Source organism: Amblyraja radiata, chromosome 6, assembly GCF_010909765.2.
Source record: "Amblyraja radiata isolate CabotCenter1 chromosome 6, sAmbRad1.1.pri, whole genome shotgun sequence".
Lineage (NCBI taxonomy): Eukaryota > Metazoa > Chordata > Chondrichthyes > Rajiformes > Rajidae > Amblyraja > Amblyraja radiata.
The window spans coordinates 48,305,373-48,328,269 of NC_045961.1; the positions used below are offsets into that span (position 1 = coordinate 48,305,373).

At 37.7% G+C, this 22,897-nt stretch overlaps 1 protein-coding gene across 5 annotated transcripts in view; it reads right to left on the reverse strand.

The window, feature by feature from the left end:
• The window catches only part of pspc1 (paraspeckle component 1), a 143,607-nt gene that overhangs the window by 50,555 nt on the left and 70,155 nt on the right, over window positions 1-22,897 (reverse strand). For 3 of the 5 annotated variants that reach the window (XR_004412345.1, XR_004412346.1, XR_004412347.1), the window contains exons 7-8: window positions 21,885-21,942; window positions 12,446-12,618 (exon numbers count right to left, since the gene is read on the reverse strand). The exons of 1 other annotated variant lie outside the window; for it this stretch is intronic. Coding sequence is in view for 1 of the 4 variants with exons in the window: in XM_033022725.1 (XP_032878616.1) it covers window positions 7,414-7,623; window positions 12,446-12,618; window positions 21,885-21,942 (441 nt within the window). In the remaining 3 variants the exon portion in view is untranslated. Of the gene's footprint in view, window positions 1-5,456; window positions 7,624-12,445; window positions 12,619-21,884; window positions 21,943-22,897 lie in introns of those variants that run through there. One more of the 5 variants, XM_033022725.1, reaches the window with a different exon arrangement.

Below are 22,897 nucleotides of genomic sequence, written 5' to 3' on the forward strand. Positions count from 1 at the left end.
AGAATCTATACATTTTACTTTGGGAATTGGAGATATACGATTCATTTGTATCTTTTACAAGAAAGGTTTTTTTTAGCAGTCATGACATTCAATTGAAATATGCAAACCCGTAATATGGAGCATCAAATAAATTCCACAGCAAGTTGGATTAGATTGAAAGCTATTGCCAAAGATCAACTATCTTTCATAGAAACTTAGATGCGGAGGTACCAAATACATGTTTGCTCCATAAATAGAGATAATAATTCAACCTAAATTAGGTATGTGAAAAAAACAAATGGAGACATAGATACATAGAAAATAGGTGCAGGAGTAGGCCGCTCGACACTTCGAGCCAGCACCGCGCCATTCAATGTGATCATGGCTGATCATCCATAATCAGTACCCCGTTCCTGGCTTCTCCCCATATCCCTTGATTCCGCTAGCCCCAATAGCTCTATCTAACTCTCTTTTGAATGCATCCAGTGGGTCGGCCTCCACTGCCTTCTGAGGCAGAGAATTCCACAAATTCACAGCTCCCTGGGTGAAAAGGTTTTTCCTCATCTCAGTTCTAAATGGCCTACCCCATATTTTATAACTGTTGTCCCTGGGTCTGGACTCCCCCAACATCGGGAACATGTTTCCTGCATCTAGCGTGTCCAATCCCTTAATAATTTTATATGGATCCCACAAGACAAGTGTACATCATATTTAAGTGTCGAAGTAGGGTAAAGGCAATTAATTTTCTATTGAAAATAAAATCTGATTGTTTCTCTTCTGGTATAATTAAGTTGTGGCAATAAAGAAGAAAGAGTAATTCTTGTGGTTAATATCACTGGCGAACATGATTAATATCCCTAACATCTACACATCTCACGGTAGACTTGGAACGTACCACCAACCTTTCAGCTGAAAAGCTCAACTTTGAACTCCAAAGACATGACTTTTAACCTCACACTGAAAGATAAAACGAGCCAAACAACTTAGTGCATTCAGAGAGTATTCAGACCTCTTCATTTTTTTCCAAATTTTGTTACGTTACAGCCTTATTCTAAAATGGATTAAATTCACTTTTTTTTTAAATCATCAATCTACACACAATACCCCATAATAAAAAAGTGAAAACAGGTGTTTGGAATTTTTTTGCAAAGTAATTAAAAATAAATAACTGAAATATTACATTTACATAAGTATTCAGACCCTTTACTCAGTACTTTGTTGAGGCATCTTTGGCAGCGATTACAGCCTCAAATCTTCTTGGGTATGACGCTACAAGCTTGGCACACCTGTATTTGGGTAATTTCTCACATTCTTCTCTGCAGATCCTCTCAAGCTCTGTTAGGTTGGGTGGGGAGCGTCGATGCACAACTATTTCCAGGTCCCTCCAGAGATGTTCGATCGCGTTCAAGTCCGGGTTCTGGCTGGGCCAGTCGAGGACATTCACAGACCTGTCACAAAGCCACTCCTGCGTTGTCTTGGCTGTGTGCTTCGGGTTGTTGACCTGTTGGAATGTGAACCTCCTCCCCAGTCTGAGATCCAGAACGGTCTGGAGCAGGTTTTCATCAAGGATCTCTCTGTACTTTGCTCCGTTCATCTTTCCCTCAATCCTGATTAGTCTCCCAGTTCCTGCCGCTGAAAAACATCCCCACAGCATGATGCTGCCACCACCATGCTCCACCATAGGTATGGTATTGGCCAGGTGATGAGCGGTGCCTGGTTTCCTCCAGACGTGACGCTTGGCCAAAGAGTTCAATCTTGGTTTCATCAGACCAGAGAATCTTGTTTCTCATGCCTTTTGGCAAACTCCAAGCGGGCTGTCATGTGCCTTTTACTGCGGAGTGACTTCGGTCTGGCCACTCTACCATAAAGGCCTGATTGGTGGAGTGCTGCAGATATAGTTGTCCTTCTGGAAGGTTCTCCCGTCTCCACAGAGGAACTCTGGAGCTCTGTCAGACTGACCATCGTGTTCTTGGTCACCTCCCTGACCAAGGTCCATCTCCTCCGATTGCTCAGTTTGGACGGGCAGCCAGCTCTAAGAAGAGTCCTGGTGGTTCCAAAGTGCTTCCATTTAAGAATGACGTAAGCCACCATGTTCTTCGGGACCTGCAATGCTGCAGAAATTGTTTTATACCCTTCCCCAAATCTGTGTCTCGACACAATCCTGTCTCGAAGGTCTTCGTACAATTCCTTCGTCTTCATGGTTTGGTTTTTGCTCTGACATGCACTGTCAACTGTGGGACCTTGTATAGACATGTGTACGCCTTTCCAAATTATGTCCAATCAATTTAATTTACCACTGGTGAATTAAATTGATTACCAATCAAGTTGTAGAAACATCTCAAGGATAATCAATGGAAACAGGATGAACCTAAGCTCAATTTTGAGTGTCACAGCAAAGGATATGAATACTTATGTAAATGTGATATTTCAGTTCTTTCTTTTTAATTACTTTGCAAAAATATCTAAACACCTGTTTTCACTTCTTCATTCTGGGGTATTGTTTGTAGATTGATTATAACAAAAAAAATGTTTAATCCATTTTAAAATAAGGCTGTAACTTGTCTTAATTGACAAACCAGAATTATTTGCTAGAACATGGTCTCCATTTATAGATTATTTGAAGGGGTAGATTGGTCCAGCACAGGAGCCTGACTGAAGCTTGAATCCAGGATTAGATGAATAGTTACGTTTTATAACCTACGGACCTATCTGCTAAGCTGTATTATTGATAATCTACTCTATTTTTTTTTAATTTAGCTTTTTTTCTTCTCTCTCTTTCTATCTATAAATAAAAATAAATAATTAGGAGCAGTGTTAACATGTAATTGATAAATGAGGATCCCAGCTATTTTGATAGCTGGGACCCCGAGACAGTAGATACTAATAATATGTAATTGTTAAACAAAGTCTGTAATGGTTTGGATTATGATATGCTTCTAATAAAAAATATTATTTAAAATAAGGCTGTAACGTAATAAAATGTGGAAAAAGTGAAGGGGGCTGAATACTTTCTGAATGCACTGTATCTTGATATGACCAAAGCATTGGACCAAAGCCAAAATACATTCCATTAAGGTAAAGGTAAATACATTCCATTAAGAATAGTTTAAAAATTAAAAATTAAAAACTCAGTAACCAGAATTGATTCATTAGTTATTAATTTAATAAATAGCAGCTCGATTAGATTTATCCACTAGTTCGATATAGATTTTAATAATGAGCAGGGATTCCAGTGGCTTAGTTATACGTCAGCCACAGAACATGGATTTTATGGCCATTCAACTGCAGAAGAAGTTGAAATGCTCGTAAAATTAGATAAATGTTCGAATCAGGCATTGTTCTTTTTCCTTGTTGAAAAATAAGTCTATGAACTCTGGACTTTCGGGGTCACTGATCAGAGGACGGAAAAAAACACCATTTTACTATTTCTGATAAAGATGAGTAAAGGAAATTTGGTCATGATCTTTTGAAAAGTCAGACAAATACATCCGATTAACATCTGTATTAATTCCATTCCCTCCACAGATGCTGCCTGACCCGCTGTGCCTCCAGAACCTTGCATTTTGAACAGGATTATAGAAATGCTTTGTCAAATTTATAGGCTTCTACACTCAGGTAAAGATTTATTTATTTATTTTTTTTAAAGTCCAGCACATGTTGGTCCTGTAGCTTTCCCTTTAAATTAGCATTTGCACCCAAAAGGCTTTACTTTTAAACGTATATCTGAAATAAAACCACATTTTAATGAGATATTCAGTACATTAGATGCAATACATTCTGCATTTCCAACCGTAATCAGGAACATCATATAAAAGATAACACCAAATTGACAAAATGTAACAATAAGGTACATAACCTTTTACAGTGAGGTTTTGCAATGTGTTGTTCTAGTTTTGGACTAAATGAATACAAACTTGATCAATAATTTACATATATTCCAACATACAATATTAATTGGCAAGAAGATATTTTTGAAAAATTAACATTTAACTTGCTCAATGAATGAAAACGGTCGCAATTCCTTAAAATCGTACAAGTCTTATGAACAATTACATTTGTGTTTTTTAGAATCAAACCATAGATAAAGTAACTATTTCCTAGATACAAAGATCAAAATCAATTTGCAAGATACTAGCACTCATGTACGAGTATTATTGCTGTTTATCAACATGAGGACCAGTTGTGCCAATAATAGTCAAAGAAACCATTATGAGATTGAGAAACAAGAATAAAATTGTTAGAGACATCAGCCAAACCTTAGGCTTACCAAAATCAACTGTTTGGAACATCATTAAGAAGAAAGAGAGCACTAGTGAGCTTACTAATCGTAAAGGTACTGGCAGGCCAAGGAAGATCTCCACAGCTGATGACAGAAGAATTCTCTCTATGATAAAGACCCAAACACCTGTCCGACAGATCAGAAACACTCATCAGGAGTCAGGTGTGGATTTGTCAATGACCATTGTCCACAGAAGACTTCATGAACAGAAATACATAGGCTACACTGCAAGATGCAAACGACTGGTTAGCCGCAAAAATAGGATGGCCAGGTTACAGTTTGCCAAGAAGTACTTAAAAGAGCAACCACAGTTCTGGAAAAAGGTCTTGTGGACAGATGAGACAAAGATTAACATATCAGAGTGATGACAAGAGCAACGTAGGGAGGAGAGTAGGAACTGCCCAAGATCCAAAGCATACCACCTCATCTGTGAAACACGGTAGTGGGGGTGTTATGGCCTGGGCATGTATGGCTGCTGAAGGTACTGGCTCACTTATCTTCATTGATGATACAAGTGCTGATGGCAGTAGCATAATGTATTCTGAAGTGTATAGACACATCCCATCTGCTCAAGTTCTGCTGTCCCCCAAACATTTTGGTGCCCTGAAAGGGGGGGGGGGGGGACTATGTATAAACTGTGCTGGTACACATGACAATTACATGACTGTAATTTCTACATGGTGAAATCAAAGTGTATAAAAATGGCCTTTATTAAAATCTGACAGTGTGTACTTTAACCACATGTGATTTGTTCCATTACAAATCTCATATTGTGGAGTACAGAGGCAAATAAATAAATGGATCTTTGTCCCAAACATTATGGAGGGCACTGTAGGTGGAGGGAAAAAATCCATTAATCAAGGATCTGGATGTGTACATAATTTGCCAACATGGGTTTTAAGTAAAGAATCTTGGAGTCATTCAAGTGAGAGGAAGAGACTACAAGAATATGTATTTCTAATTATTGTGCACAATGTCTGTCAGCAACAATTAAATACAGCCAGTCCAGGACAGTCTAACATTTTACTAAACTACCTTTGGGAGTTGGGGAGGGATCTTCTAGTTTCCTACATGACTATACGGTTGTCCCTTTCCATTGACAACTCAGAGAAAAGTCATTTATTGATTAAGGTGACGACAACAGATTTGATTGTAATCATGTTGTCTTTTCGCTGACTGGATAGCATGCAACTAAAAGTCACTGTGCTGGTACCCTTGACAATAATAAACTACATTTAAGATAGTTCCCCCACATTTAAAAGGTCTTTTCAGAACCAAAATAGTGAAGTTCCATCAAAACACAAATGATGATGTTTAAGGATAGCATCCCAGCTGCTATTATACTCTCGAACAGACCTCAAACTAAAGATGCATTCCCGACCCCCCAATTTACATCATTGCAGCCCTTGCACTTGTTCTTTTATCTGCCTTCTATAACTGTAAACCCTATTCTGCATGCTTGGATTGTATTTATGTATGGAAGTTTTACCTGAAAAGCACGCAAAGAAAAGTTTTTTACTATATATTGGTACACATGACAATAATAAACAAAACCAAGGATAGAAGAATCAGAATCCATTGAATATCAACACTAATCAATTTCAAGAAAAAATTGTATGGATTGTACAAGTCTGACAAGTATTATTTTTAAAAAGTGAACAAATACTTATTTTACTGCATAAAACTACCAAAGGACTGATTAACACAAATCAAGTGAAAAATACATAAAAAGGGTGCATGATAGTTCTACAAAAAAGTATTTTGAATAACCTTTTAAACAAAGAAACTAAAATTTCAGGTAACTTTAAAAACACCATTATATTGGAAGACTCACATTTGAACAGTTTTAAAACTAATTTAAAACCTGGGCCTCCATTTGGGAATATGCTGAAACTCATATTCTATAGAGGCTATCCTTGGGTTACACATGCTCAACTTAGGATCACCCCTGCATACATACGAGTTATCAATATTATTACATTCAAAAGGTACAATCTATGTACAAATTTGTTTCAACAAATGGTTTCTTCTCTGCATTTTGAGTTATTGGAATCATAGTCTTATTAATTTTCCTTATAAGTTGTGTGCTTTTAATGCCTTTCATTGCAAAACTGTGGAATTCTGGTTACCACAGTGAATTTTGTCTACTTCCCGACATACAGACCAAATAGATCGGTGGCTCTCTGTAAAAATAACAACCATAGCTTATCCAGGGACAGCTTATATTGTTATAGAATCATTTCAATAGTGTTTAAATGAATCTTCCACTTAAACAAACTCATGTATTGAATAGCAAATTCATAATGTGGTCGTATTCTTCAATTCCTTAGAAGTACATTTCTACCTTACAAATAATGTAGAATTACAAAAATCTCAAATTTAAAAAAAAATACCTTTGAAGCAGCTATTTATTGGATGTTAGCCTATTTTGAAAGTATCTGCAATGCTTCAATATAGCCAGCACTGCATAAGATTTCAAAGTGGTGACATTTCCAAAAACAAACTTAATTTTCCAAGATTTTGGTTGGATTAGGTAGGGTGGGGTGGGGTGGGGGTGGTGAAAGAAGGCAGGGTGCAAGAGTTATCAGGAATGTATTTTTTTCAAATTGTTCACAAGAAATTACAAATTGAGGTGAACAGCAACATGCTGTTGACAACTTGATCTTGAGAAGTGATCTGTGAAACAGTATAAACCATAATCTGCACTCCATAGATACTGGGAACTAAGAAAAACCAAGACAAATAAAATTCAGTTTTAAAATCATGCATACTACGCATTGCTTAGTACAAGTTACTTCACATTCAATTACTTTAACAAAAGAAAATGGTTTATTTGTTTTATTTATCATTCCATGGATTTTACAACATGGTCTCATTTTAACAAATTTATACTACAGAAACAAATTGCAAGCCCAACTTGCTAAACAATGATGTTTATGTGGTTGTTGGTCAATTAGACAAAACCTGAAGCATTTTTAGTTCAATATAAAGATAACAATTTTTTTTTATGGCAAAAACAAAATCCAAATATCGTCGTCACATTAAAAAAGTTAGATAACAGCAGATAAAACTCAACTGATAGTTTTAAATTACCAGATATCCATATATCTTAAACTGTCACAGAAAGGAATGGTACTTGCTACAGTTCAAAATTTCTAATATCTGCGACGTTTATTGGCTCCATCAAAGTTACCAACTTGATTTCCTCTACCAAAACCACCAGGTGCACCACTCACAGCACTCACACCTGCCATGGGTTGTTGAGGAGTAGCCTCAGATGCAGGGGTTCCACTCAAGTTCCCCCTATTAATCATAGGAGGTGAGCCTATTTGACCAAGAGCTCCTTGAGGAAATCTATCATTGCGCTGGTGTCCATTTGAATAATAATATTTAATTTATAAGAATGTTCATAACACATTCGATTGTAGGAACCAAACAAAAGATGGCAATTTTATCAATTGATTGGCGACATTCCCATGTTGGTGTCATGAAGTTTGGCAGGCAGTCCAGCAGTACCAGGAACATACAAAAAGGAAATAAAAGGAGCAATTGCATTAGTTAACTTTCAGATAATGGTGCTATTCATAATGAAACGTAGCGTTTAGAACCTAATTTTAGAACATTACAAACTACTGGTATAATACAAGAAATCAGACCTATTTGTACAACTCCAAACCCCATTAAAATACAAAGTATATTCATAATATGTCAAAATTATTTTTCATTTTCCCTATTCGCCAGACCAGGATGCCATTTAAAATGAGAAAATTAATGTAAACATGTGTCAAATTTCAGAACCTTAATAATACATTCTGAAAAATCCCTTTACTGGTTCTACTTGTAGTTTTGGCTGCAATAACCTTTTTTTGAAAAGTCACTGATATTCAACAACAGTAGACTGTTCCACATTCAGCAAATAATAGTAAGTAATTTTTAGATACCATCTCACTGATAGCTCATAATCGCCCATCTTTCAGGGTTAGTTCATTCAATGTTCCCTGAAATATGGATATAAATTTGGTCTGATGCTCAGTTGCACCAACTTCACAAATTTAATATTCACGGAAATTATCAACATAATACCACACTTCACGTATTGTCTAATTCAGTTCAAGTAAATGGAGCACAGGAATCCTTTCAATGACTTATAGAAACATAGAAAATAGGTACAGGAGGAGGCCATTCGGCTCTTCGAGCCAGCACCGCCATTTATTGTGATCATGGCTGATCTTCCCAAATCAATAACTCGTGCCTGCCTTCTCCCCATATCCCATATCCCTTGATTGAGCTAGCCCCTAGAGCTCTATCTAACTCTCTCTTAAATCCATCCAGTGATTTGGCCTCCACTGGCCTCTGTGGCAGGGAATTCCACAAATTCACAACTCTCTGGGTGAAAAGGTTGTTTCTCACCTCAGTCTTAAATGGCCTCCCCAGGAAACAAAGTAAAGTTTCATTGTTAAAGTCAACTTGTGTTTAAAAATGTTGTAATTGCCACAAATTTTATTTATCCTAACAATCTCCCCACTAGCTACCTCAATCTATCCCACTGTTACTTCCTTTACATATATCTCCACCTTCACCCCCCAATCTCTCCTTAAACATTAACCTTCCATGTCTGCACACCGCCCTCTCCCTTCATTCTTTTTCACTTCTCTCCCCTACATCACCTGTCCCTCCTGTTGACTTCTCTCCCTTCATTCCTGTTCCACATATTCTCAAATTTCATCCTGTCACTTAATCCAAACATTTTTCCTTTCAAATTTATCTTCCTTCTAGCCTTCCCAACTGCAGTTTCCTCTTAGTAACTCCAACATTATTTGTTTTCCTTGCCTCTCTATATTTATTTGTTTTCCTACAAACCATGCTTCCCACTGGATTTTTTTGCAACTCCAGATACCTCAACTCTCCCTTTGATCAAGGTTTGACAAGGAGGTTTGACAATCATTTTTTTCTTCCAATTTCTCTCTTTTTCTGCCTGACATATATTGCAAGGATACTGGAAAAGAGAATCAGGCATAGTTTCTAACTGTCACTTGCATTTCCAGGAATGCAGGCATGCATCTCTGAAAATCTTTCAATAGAGATTACTGATTAGTCAAGGTGAGCCTTGACAATGATTTCCCCCCTCTCAGTGTACAGACATACAAAGTAGAAATTAGCTCTGGGAGTAAAAAGCCATCCTTTGAAATACTGACAAAAAAATTTCCAGCTGGATCAGAAAATTTCCAGGAGTCATTGCGGTTGTATTTCTTTACAAGAAACAGCTTTTGAATTACACCAGAATTACACTGAAGGGGGTACAGCATGGCTGTGTGAAACAAATGAAGTAAAACCATACAACATTGTTTACCAAAAGATTTTGGACTCCATTCTTAAATCCTAAAAAACATTAAGGATCATCTCAAAATGGACACTGACGGCCATGACTGCAACAAATTAAAAGAAATGTTAACGTAATGAGGATTGAAATAGCTTTTAAAAAAACTATACAGGGATAATTAGATCACACAGAGGTAAACTCCCAATTTGTTAACAATTAAGACTGGATGTCTTTCACTGATTCATGCAATTAAGCAACATTCGCAGCCCTTCGCTTGTAAATGTTTTGGCCTCTATAATTTTAATAATAAGATTAACTTTACTTCAGGAGCATGTAGTTCAGTTCCCAAAAAAAGCACTAAAATAAATCTGCCCCAAAGCAGAAAAAATTACTGTGAAACTAGTGTTGATAGAAAGTGGAAATGACACGTCCTCAGCATATTTGACCCAAATTCTAATTCTAGGTCAATACATTAAGGCACTAGTCAGAGTTCACATGTTATGATGATATCTACTTATTTGTACATATTTGGATCATATATACATAACACTTAAAATTGCGCTGAAATGAAGACTTCAGGAGTAAATGCAGTCCATTTCAATCTACATTTTTTTCATTTGGAGGCAAGATGTGGGAAATGCAACCAAATAATTCAAATTTTGAAGAGAAATTTGTCTAAACTTTCATTCTCTGCATCAAAATCAAAGTTGAAACAAGGTACTATCTAAACATGTTCCAAATCTGCTGAGAAAGGGTTGAAATTTCAATCTCCAATGTGCCAAATTCTGACCCAATAAACTTAAAATATGTAATGCTTTTGAGAGAGTTTGAGTTTAACGCAAGAAAGGTATATTTACATTTTCAAAAGTTTGGCACATTGGACAAAACAATTGCTAATGGCAAAATTTAAAGCTTTGCTCGCAAGTTCTGTGAATTAAATTCAAATCATGGTATGAACTTAATTCTTGTTTTAAAGTGAAGTGCAACATTATGGTGAATGTATTTAGCAAAATCCCTTTGGAAGGTAATATTAGAATTTTGCCTAACTAATGATCACACAAAATATAACCAAATTTTAATTGGCAATACATAGTTACATAGAGCCATTATAATTTGTTTGATATGGCCTTTAAAAAAAATCTATTCACTATTGCAGATTAACAAAAGCATAAAATGCTTAGATTTCAATGTATTCAAATTCGCAATGGCCAGGAGCCTACTGAAATACTAAATACTGAAACCTAACTTTTATTGTAATAACACAATAATTGCCCAATTAATAAGCATTATATTCCTTTTACAAACTCAAGATTAGCCAATTGCATTATTATTCAATAATTTCTAAACTCTGCATTTATGTGTAAAATGTTAACACGCCAATCCATACATTTACTTTTAAAGTGTACCTATCAATTTATAAACATCTTAAACAGTATTGATCAACTAAACTATTCTACGTCCTTGTGTAAGAAAGAACTGCAGATGCTGGTTTAAATCGAAGGTAAACATAAAATACTGGAGTACAGTGCCCTCCATGAAGTTTGGGACAAAGACTCATCATTTATTTATTTGCCTCTGTACTCCACAATTTGAGATTTGTAATAGAAAAAAAATCACGTGGTTAAAATGCACATTGTCAGATTTTATTAAAGACCATTTTTATACATTTTGGTTTCACCATGTAGAAATTACACCAGTGTTTATACATAGCCCGCCATTTCAGGGCACCATAATGTTTAGGACATATGGCTTCACAGGCGTTTGTAATTGCTAATGTGTGTTTAATTGCCTCCTTAATGCAGGTATAAGAGAGCTCTCAGCACCTCGTCTTTCCTCCAGTCTTTCCATCACATTTGGAAAGTTTTATTGCTGTTTATCAACATGAGGACCAAAGTTGCGCCAATGAAAGTCAAAGAAACCATTATGAGACCGAGATACAAGAATAAAACTGTATCACTTATCTTCATTGATGTTACAACTGCTGATGGTAGTAGCATAATGAATTCTGAAGTGTATAGACACATCCTATCTGCTCAAGTTCAAACAAATGCCTCAAAACTCATTGGCCAGTGGTTCATTCTACAGCAAGACAATGATCCCAAAAATACTGCTAAAGCAACGAAGGAGTTTTTCAAAGCTAAAAAATGGTCAATTCGTGAGTGGCTAAGTCAATTACCCGATCTGAACCCAATTGAGCATGCCTTTTATATGCTGAAGAGAAAACTGAAGGGGACTAGCTCCCTAAACAAGCATGCTAAAGATGGCTGGAATACAGGCCTGGCAGAGCATCACCTGAGAAGGCACCCAGCAACTGGTGATGTCCATGAATCGCATGCAAAGGATATGGAACAAAATACTAAAATGACTTTAATTTACATTACGTTGCTGCGTCCCAAACATTATGGTGCCCTGAATTGGGGGGGACGGACGGACGATGAATAAACACTGCTATAATTTCTACATGGTGAAACCAAAATGTATAGAAATGGCCTTTATTAAAATCTGACAATGTGCACTTTAACACATGTGATTTTTTCTATTACAAATCTCAAATTGTGGAGTACAGAGGCAAATAAATAAATGATGGGTCTTTGTCCCAAACCTTATGGAGGGCACTGTAACTCAGTGGGACAGGCAGCATTGCTGGAGAGAAGGAATGGGTGATGTTTCGGGTTGAGTCACTTCTTCAGACGTCTTCTACTTCCTTGACGTTCTTAGTCTGCTTTCTGTAAAATGTGCTGAAAAAAGTTTACATAAAGTATATCGCACTTTATTGCATATCATGCCAAACTGTGCTAAAGTAAACATACCTTTCTTGTACTAATTAAAAAATAATGACAACATACATGGATGGTTTAATACATTACCATTGTTCCACTGTTGTCTCCCAACATAGGTGCTCCCAGATTTGCAGTTCCCTCTGGGCTAATGGCTGGGACAGGTCCCATTGTTGCACCAAGCAAAGGTCCACGGTTGTTCATGTTCACACCCATAAGTGGAGCAGGGCCTTGGGCGCCAGCAGGAGCTGGGCTATACGCATCTATGCAAAATAGTTGGTACTTAGATCTAGCCTAGATCTAAATTTTGATTCCATGGTAAAAAACTGGATTGAATATTCGCAGAAATTTTTAGTCAATAAATGCAGAAACATGCTTATTTAATAGACTGACCATGCAAGGCAACCACTAACCAAATTAAAAGCCTGCAAAAATTGTTCTTTGGGACTGTACAAATTCTATTTTACTGAACACTAAAAACATTTACACGTAAAGAACAAAAAGCTATTAAGTTTTCCAAAAGAGAATTAGTATTGATGAAAAACGGTATCTGGTTTGGATATATTTCACAATTTAAACTGGAAAAACAAAATAGATAACTTCAATAAAGTTCAAATAAACATTTCTAACAAGGACAAACTCTCTTCATGATATTATGGATGCATTCATTTGATTGTAATGAAATGCATAAAATTCTGTTTAAATCTTTGATTTTCAACAAATTGATTCCACAAAAATAATATCTCCAGTTCTACAAGTATTAGAAAGTTCTTTGCCAAGTATTCAGTTAAATTTGAAGATCCGGAATGTCAACTAAACTTCGTTAAAATTTACCACCAAAGTGCCTCCTAACGGAACACTTGAAGCCGACAAAACAAAACTTACAGAATGTAAATAGAATAATTTCTTGAGGCGACCTCATGGTTCAATCGTGCTTTATTTGTCACATGTGCAATTGCACAGTGAAATTATTTTTGTATATTTACACTACTGGAGCAGTTCCCAATCCAGGTAAGCCCCACCAAGAATCAGGCTTTCTGATATCATCTTAGGCGATGATGCTGGGTTAATTAGTAAACTCGTGCTAAAAGCTCCATCAGCTAAGTGATAACAATGTGATAGAATTTTATCTTCATCAGAGTACGAAATTAGAGATACAAATGCAAAAATCATGTGATACAAATAAACTCGATTAGAACTTTAAATTAAAAAAGTTTAGCAACAAAAACAACCATCTTGAGGAATTTGAAATAACCCCCACCTTCCACTCAGCCTTCAAGAACGATCATGTGTCTATATAGTTTAAGAAAGAACTGCAGATGCTGGAAAAATCGAAGGTAGACAAAAATATTGGAGAAACTCAGCGGGTAAGGCAGCAGCTATGGAGCGAAAGAATAGGTGACGTTTCGGGTCAAGACATAGAAACATAGAAATTAGGTGCAGGAGTAGGCCATTCGGCCCTTCGAGCCTGCACCGCCATTCAATATGATCATGGCTGATCATCCAACTCAGTATCCCGTACCTGCCTTCTCTCCATACCCTCTGATCCCCTTAGCCACAAGGGCCACATCTAACTCCCTCTTAAATATAGCCAATGAACTGGCCTCAACAACCCTCTGTGGCAGAGTTCCAGAGGTTCACCACTCTCTGTGTGAAAAAAGTTTTTCTCATCTCGGTTTTAAAGGATTTCCCCCTTATCCTTAAGCTGTGACCCCTTGTCCTGGACTTCCCCAACATCGGGACCAATCTTCCTGCATCTAGCCTGTCCAACCCCTTAAGAATTTAGTAAGTTTCTATAAGATCCCCTCTCAATCTCCTAAATTCTAGAGTATAAACCAAGTCTATCCAGTCTTTCTTCATAAGACAGTCCTGACATCCCAGGAATCAGTCTGGTGAACCTTCTCTGCACTCCCTCTATGGCAATAATGTCCTTCCTCAGATTTGGAGACCAAAACTGTACGCAATACTCCAGGTGTGGTCTCACCAAGACCCTGTACAACTGCAGTAGAACCTCCCTGCTCCTATACTCCTATACTCAAATCCTTTTGCTATGAAAGCTAACATACCATTCGCTTTCTTCACTGCCTGCTGCACCTGCATGCCTACTTTCAATGACTGGTGTACCATGACACCCAGGTCTCGCTGCATCTCCCCTTTTCCTAATCGGCCACCATTTAGATAATAGTCTGCTTTCCTGTTTTTGCCACCAAAATGGATAACCTCACATTTATCCACATTATACTGCACCTGCCAAACATTTGCCCACTCACCCAGCCTATCCAAGTCACCTTGCAGTCTCCTAGCATCCTCCTCACAGCTAACACTGCCCCCCAGCTTAGTGTCATCCCCAAACTTGGAGATATTGCTTTCAATTCCCTCATCCAGATCATTAATATATATTGTAAATAGCTGGGGTCCCAGCACTGAGCCTTGCGGTACCCCATTAGTCACTGCCCGCCATTGTGAAAAGGACCCGTTTACTCCTATTCTTTGCTTCCTGTTTGCCAGCCAGTTCTCTATCCACATCAATACTGAACCCCCAATGCCGTGTGCTTTAAGTTTGTATACTAATCTCTTATGTGGGACCTTGTCGAAAGCCTACTGGAAGTCTAGATACACCACATCCACTGGTTCTCCCCTAACCACGCTATTAGTTACATCCTCGAAAAATTCTATAAGATTCGTCAGACATGATTTACCTTTCGTAAATCCATGCTGACTTTGTCCAATGATTTCACCACTTTCCAAATGTGCTGCTATCCCATCTTTAGTAACTGACTCTAGCAGTTTCCCCACTACCGATGTTAGACTAACTGGTCTGTAATTCTCCGTTTTCTCTCTCCCTCCCTTCTTAAAAAGTGGGGTTACGTTTGCTACCCGCCAATCCTCAGGAACTACTCCAGAATCTAAAGAGTTTTGAAAGATTATTACTAATGCATCCACTATTTCTGGAGCTACTTCCTTAAGTACTCTGGGATGCAGCCTATCTGGCCCTGGGGATTTATCGGCCTTTAATCCATTCAATTTACCCAACACCACTTCCCGACTAACCTGGATTTCACTCAGTTCCTCCATCTCATTTGACCCCCGGTCCCCTGCTGTGTCCGGCAGATTATTTATGCCTTCCTTAGTGAAGACAGAACCAAAGTAGTTATTCAATTGGTCTGCCATGTTCCCCATGATCAAGTCACCTGTTTCTGACTGCAAGGGACCTACATTTGTTTTAACTAATCTTTTTCTCTTTACATATCTATAAAAGCTTTTGCAGTCAGTTTTTATGTTCCCTGCCAGTTTTCTTTCATAATCTATTTTTTCTTTCCTAATTAAGCCCTTTGTCCTCCTCTGCTGGTCTCTGAATTTCTCCCAGTCCTCTGGTATGCTGCTTTTTCTGGCTAATTTGTACGCATCATCCTTCGCTCTGATACTATCCCTGATTTCCCTTGTTATCCACGGATGCACTACCTTCCCTGATTTATTCTTTTGCCAAACTGGGATGAACAATTTTTGTAGTTCATCCATGCAGTCTTTAAATGTCTTCCATTGCATATCCACCGTCAATCCTTTTAGAATTAATTGCCAGTCAATCTTGGCCAATTCACATCTCATACCCTCAAAGTTACCTTTCTTTAAGTTCAGAACCATTGTTTCTGAATTAACAATGTCACTCTCCATCCTAATGAAGAACTCAACCCTTCTTCGTGTGTCTATATCAAATGGGTTTGGAATAGAACTAGAATAAAAGGGTTTAAGGATAAAGTTGCCAATAAGACTCATTCCAGAGAACTGAGCATTTATTCTGCAGAAAATGATACAAGGGATAAAAATGTAGATTAAGGAACACAAAGTATTAAGAAATATTTCACTTTAGCAGAGAAAAGTAGCAAAAGACAATCCTGGGAGTAAAGAGCCACAGAAAATTGCTGACGCTAAAAGTTAGTCATTAAGTCCTTTTCGTTCATGCTGGTCAAAGAACAATATGCATTCCAGTACTTAGTCTATATCTCTGCAAATGCAAATAGATGAACAATACGCAGGTCTTTACCACAAATGGATACATTTTGTTCTAACAAGTGGTAGACAAGATCACATGTGGAATATTGTGTTGAGAGCTAGTCGTCTGCTGAATACATATGACAATACACCCAAAGCAGCAGAGTTTACTGATTTGATTCCCAAGATTGTGGATTTTCCATACGAGCAAGGATTTAGCAGATTGATGCACATTTTTTTTGATTTAGAAAAATGGATGTGTCATCCTTGTATTTCCAATTTGTCTCCTCCCCCTAAATAGTGGTGGGGAGAGGAGACAAATTGGAAATACAAGGATGGTTAAAGGGAAAGAGAGTACAGCTGTTCCTTCACCTACGATGGGGTTACGTTCCGATAAACCCATCGTAAATCAAAAATATCGCAAGTCGAAAATGCATTTAATACATTGCGATCACGTGAACTAAAGTGACGTGCGGCTCGCTGCCGTTGCCGCACGTTTGTTGATCGTAAAGTTGAAATATCGAAGCGTCGTAAATCGGGGAGCATCTGTATAGGAAAAGTTAAGAAAGACACCAGATTAACGGGGCAGAAAGCTCACGAAGGGATAAGAGAGTATGGCCAAGTGAAATAGGAATCGATGTGAAAGGTGAGGTGAGTAATGGATTAAAAGTATTATATATTATATATAAATGCATGAAGTATAAGAAGTAAAGTGGATGAGCTTGAGGCTCAGTTAGAGATTGGTAGATATGACATTGTGGGGATCACAGAGACATGGCTGCAAGAGGAACGGGACTGGGAACTGAATATTCAGGGTTATACGTTCTATAAAAAGGAGACAGGTGGGCAGAGGAGGTGGGGTAGCTCTGTTGGTGAGGGACGAAATTCAGTCCCTTGCGAGGGGTGACATCGGGACTGACGATGTAGTCGCTGTGGATACAATTGAGGAATTGTAAAGGTAAGAAGACACTAATGGGAGTTATCTACAGGCCCCCAAACAGTAGCCTAGATATAGGGTGTAAGTTGCAGCAGGAGTTAAAATTGGCATGTAACAAAGGTAATACCACTGTGGTTATGGGAGATTTCAATATGCAGGTAGACTGGGAAAATCAGGTTGGTTCTGGACCCCAAGAAAGAGAGTTTGTAGAGTGTCTCCATGATGGATTCTTAGAGCAGCTTGTACTGGAGTCTACCAGAGAAAAGGCAATTCTGGATTTAGTGCTGTCTAATGAACCAGATTTATTAAGGGAACTCAAGGTAAAGGTAGTGACCATAATATGAAAAGCATTAATTTGCAATTTGAAAGGGAGACGGTTAAATCAGAAGTTTTAGTGTTGCAGTTGAACAAAGGGGACTATGAAAGCATGAGAGAGGAGCTGGCCAAGGTCGACTGGAAAAAGATCCAAGCAGGAATGACGGTGGAATAGCAATGGCAGGAATTTCTGGGCACAATCCAGAAGATGCAGGATCATTTCATTCCAAAGAGGAAGAAAGATTCTAAGGGGAGTAGGAGGCAACTGTGGCTGACAAGGGAAGTTAGGGATGGAATAAAACTAAAAGAAAAGGTGTATAACATAGCAAAGAGTAGCGGGAAGCCAGAGGATTGGGTAATTTTTTAAGGACAACAGATGGTAACAAAAAGGGCAATACGGGGTGAAAAGATGAAGTACGAGGGTAAGCTGCGCAAGAATAGAAAGAAGGATAGTAAAAGCTTCTTTAGGTATGTTGAGAGAAAAAGATTAGTAAAGACAAATGTGGGTCTCTTGAAGGCAGAAACAGGTTAAATTATTATGGGGAACAAGGAATTGGCAGAAGAGTTGAACAGGTACTTTGGTTCTGTCTTCACTAAGGAAGACACAAACAATCTCCCAGATGTACTAAAGGACAGAGGATCGAGGGAGACAGAGGAACTGAAATAAATTTGCATTAGGCAAGAAATAGTATTGGTAGACTGGTGGGACTGAAGGCTGATAAATCCCCAGGGCCTGAAGCATACAAATTAGCCAGAAAAAGCAGCCTACCAGAGGACTGGGAGAAATTCAGAGTCCAGCAGAGGAGGACAAAAGGCTTAATTAGGAAAGGGAAAATAGATTATGAAAGAAAGCTGGCAGGGAACATAAAAACTGACTGCAAAAGCTTTTATAGATATGTCAAGAGAAAAAGATTAGTTAAAACAAATGTAGGTCCCTTGCAGTCAGAAACAGGTGACTTGATCATGGGGAACATGGCAGACCAATTGAATAACTACTTTGGTTCTGTCTTCACTAAGGAAGGCATAAATAATCTGCCGGACACAGCAGGGGACCGGGGGTCAAATGAGATGGAGGAACTGAGTGAAATCCAGGTTAGTCGGGAAGTGGTGTTAGGTAAATTGAATGGATTAAAGGCCGATAAACCCCCAGGGCCAGATAGGCTGCATCCCAGAGTGCTTAAGGAAGTAGCCCCAGAAATAGTGGATGCATTAGTGATAATTTTTCAAAACTCTTTAGATTCTGGAGTAGTTCCTGAGGATTGGAGGGTAGCTAATGTAACCCCACTTATTTAAAAAGGGAGGGAGAGAGAAAACAGGGAATTACAGACCAGTCAGTCTAACATCGGTAGTGGGGAAAATGCTAGTCAGTTATTAAAGATGGGAGAGCAGCATATTTGGAAAGTGGTGAAATCATTGGACATGATTTATGAAAGGTAAATCATGTCTGACGAATCTTATAGAATTTTTCGATGTTACAAGCTGCTTCTACTGCGTGTTGGTGAAGCGAGTGAATGGTGGTGAATGGCGTCCACCAGACCTCGCCTTGTCCCGCCCCAAGACATCCCCCCTCAGTCCCCCTCCCCCACTTCCGCCTCCTCCCTCCTCCAATCATTGCGCTGATTCATCATCCCCCCCCCCCCCCCCACTGCCTGCTGACCGACGTCTCTCTCGTCCAATCATCAGTCCCGCGGAAAGCCATTTATAGTGGAGATTTAAGGGTTTTTTAAACTAATCTCAAAATCCGCGGAGAAAGCTCATGCATAAGTAAGTGATTCATGGGAATAATCGGGCACAAAAAAAAGAAAAAAAATGATTCATTGGTAGGGAAAAAACCCAAAACGGAATTCCCATTTAAATCAGAAGAATATCAAGCCTGGTCCCTAGTCATGTCTCACAATGTATGCAATAAAATGCTACTATTTTTTGATAAATTGAATGAACATGGTTCATTGTCATTTTTAGATGCCAATATGGTTAAAAGCAAATGTTTAGCAATTAATTGTTCAATCTGCATCAATCTCAAAAGGTATATTTCTTGACTAATTCCGACAAAATGTCTCATTCACTTCAATATGGAATTCAAAAATGGTGTACTTTTTCAACCCAACCTTAAAAAGACTAGAGTAATCTACATTTATGACTCATTGCTAGAACTGACAAGTAACACCAGATGTAAATGTCGTTGCCTCTACCAGCAATAGAAGGGCAACATTTCATATTAGCCATAAAAGTTGACGTGGATGTGGTGATCTGCACGCAAACAGTAAAGAAAGGGTAGACTCTGTAACCGGACATAAGATAACAATTCATTACTGAGCTTAGAAATTAATGCTGCTGTGCTATACTTCCTTAAATGAATATCAAGCACAGCACAAGCAGCAAAATTATTTATCTAGGTACTGTGGACATACTATACTTCAATTAAATCAAAGGTATTCAATACGCAATGTAATTAGACCCATCTCACCACGTTTCCCCTTCCTTTCCAACCGGAAGAATTGTGAACTTAGTTCCAATAAGGAAAATTCCCATATACTTTGGTTATTTAGGGAATCAGAAGACATTAAATTAGTGCAGGAAAGCAAGGATCAACGTGATGTTGCTGAATGGCAAAGGCCTAGGTATGTGAGCACCCAGAGGTTTAGAGATACCGCTTGGAAACAGGCCCTTCAGTCCACGCCAAAGCCGTTGTGAACATTGGTACCAATGTTATAGGTAGAAAAATGGATGAGGTCCTTCAGAATTAATAGGAGACATTAGGAGAGAAGGCCTGCAGAATTAATATAGGAATTTAGGAGAGAGGTTAAAAAGCAGGGCCTCACAATAGGAATAATTTCTGGCTTACACCTTGTGCCATATTATAGAAAAAAGTTGGGCAAGCTAGGACTTGGAGTATAGGAGACTGACCTTACAAAGATCACGAGGGATATAGATGCCTGTGATAGCAATTCCATCCGTGCAGCCCAGGCCTGTGTACATTTCTACCGTTTGTGTAAAATGGCAAGAGGCAAAGCACATGTCAGATCAATATAATGCATGCATTTATATGGATTGAAAGCAAATAGTTAATTACTGCTGTTGTAGCCATTACCCTGGGTCCTTAATCTCAATTGGACATCACGAATTTATGCCTTTGAATCATCCTGTTGTAGCCCTTCCATTGTGTGCAGTCAAAATACATCACTTATTACCAGTGAAAATGACAACTGGATTAGTAGAAACCAATAACTCTGATTATCCATTGCTGCTCAAATTTATAAAGTAAAATTGCCACTCTCAATATTTTGATCTCGTTATTACCTTTTTGTTGAGGTGCAACTTGAAACACGGTAATTCAATACTCAGTGTGATCAAGCCTTTTATTTTTTACAGATGGCACCTTTGTTATAAATTTTAATGATCTGATCTTAAATGATCACAGTTGTTCAACTGAAAAATATTGACAAAAAGCTAACCACCAAATTGGAACACAGGTCCTGCTACCATGTAAAATTTAACTCCAGTATGATTTAAAAACAAAGTAAATTCATTAGCTTATTTGGCAAAATAGTGAGTGAACAAATAAAAATATTTGACCACTGGTGTCTTTGTGCACCAAGACCAAATATACATTGTATTACAATGTTTCCACAAACTGCATAGTACAAACAGATATTAACATGCTGCATTCCACATTATGCTTCAATGCATGTGCACAAACTATACAATCTTCAGACAACAGATAAAGTATATTTTGAAAGTACAATTTCTACTATAACAATATCACTTAAAGTTTTAGCAAGTATCTTTGGTAAGAGGTTATGGCACTATTGTTGAATATTTACAACTTTTAAGACTTTAGTGAATAGATATACTATTGACAAGGAATGAAAGCTTGCTCAACCGTAAAATTCAAAACTGCTTTTACTTCATGAAAAGCGCAGTGAACTATACAATATAACAACGCAAATACATTTGAGTTCTTGGCCATTTCAAGTGTGGCATCTGTAATAAGTATTTTTTTTGTTATATGATAATACACGAAGAACAATTGTATGCTTCTGTGTAGCCCAGTTACGTACAATAATCTGCACGGCGGAAATGCTTATATGTTATGTCATAAACACGTTGTATGTCATGTTATAATCTCATACACAAGATGTGGCTTTAGTATTTTGAGTACAGTAGTTAGCTTAATAACATTTTTAATTTGTTTCAAACAGGTACAGTCCCAAAGAACATTGCTAGGCACAGCCATAAAGTAACAATGTCCAACACCTCAGGCGTTTTCATGTATTAAAACCCTACCTCCCATGCCAATTCCTCCACGTGGACCCATATCACCCATCCTCATATCCTGTTCTCTCTGAAAATAAAAACATTTTCATGATCAACCTACTAGCACAGAATGTCTGTGTATATTCAACTTTGTACCCTCAAAAGAACTAAAGAACTACAACAAACCACCAGTAGAAACTTTCCAAGATTCCTTTTAATTCTTTTTAACACGAGAATAAAGAAAACTACCAGGATTTGTAGCCCACTTTCGTTTGTGAATCAGATAATGAGGGTAATTTTAAATTTCAGCTCAAGGTGGAAAACTGGCATTAATTGATCTGCTGCCCATTCTACAGCAGCCAATTTTCCTACACCCCACCTCACCAACCACGATTCCAACACTTCAATTTTTATACCACCTATTATGAGAATGGCCATTAATTTCTGATCTTTCATTATGAAAACACTCTAAACACAGTCAAATTAATGCAGCTACTTGCAACACAGGTTTTACAATGTTGACATATTACAGGCTGTTGGCAGAAGAATGAAACAAAAAAAAACATTCACACAAGCCTGCTTATTCTTAACTTATAGAACCCATTAACAAAAATCCGATTATGGCAGAAATTTTCCAGGTATCAATATGATTAAGCCACATTAGGCATAACCCAATTGAATGAACTTGCAGAGTTATATAGTATATTTATGAAATATGTATGTATAAAAGATATTACAAATGAGATTAGCCTGTATTTTGGCAATCGCCGAGAAAAATAAATCCATGAGCTATATTTTTAATATATTCAACATAATGTTTCACACAAAACAGTGTTTGTAATGTTCCCCAACTATAATCATTTTTAAATCAATCCTTGCGGTAAAATACACAAAAGATCCAAGTTATGGTATTCCTCAGAAGATATATCCAAAAGGACAAATCTTAAAACTGAAGTGAGCAAAATCTTTCCAAAAAATATACCCAAGCACAATTTTATTTTCAAACCAGAATCTGTCATAAGCCGAACAATGGTTGTACATTC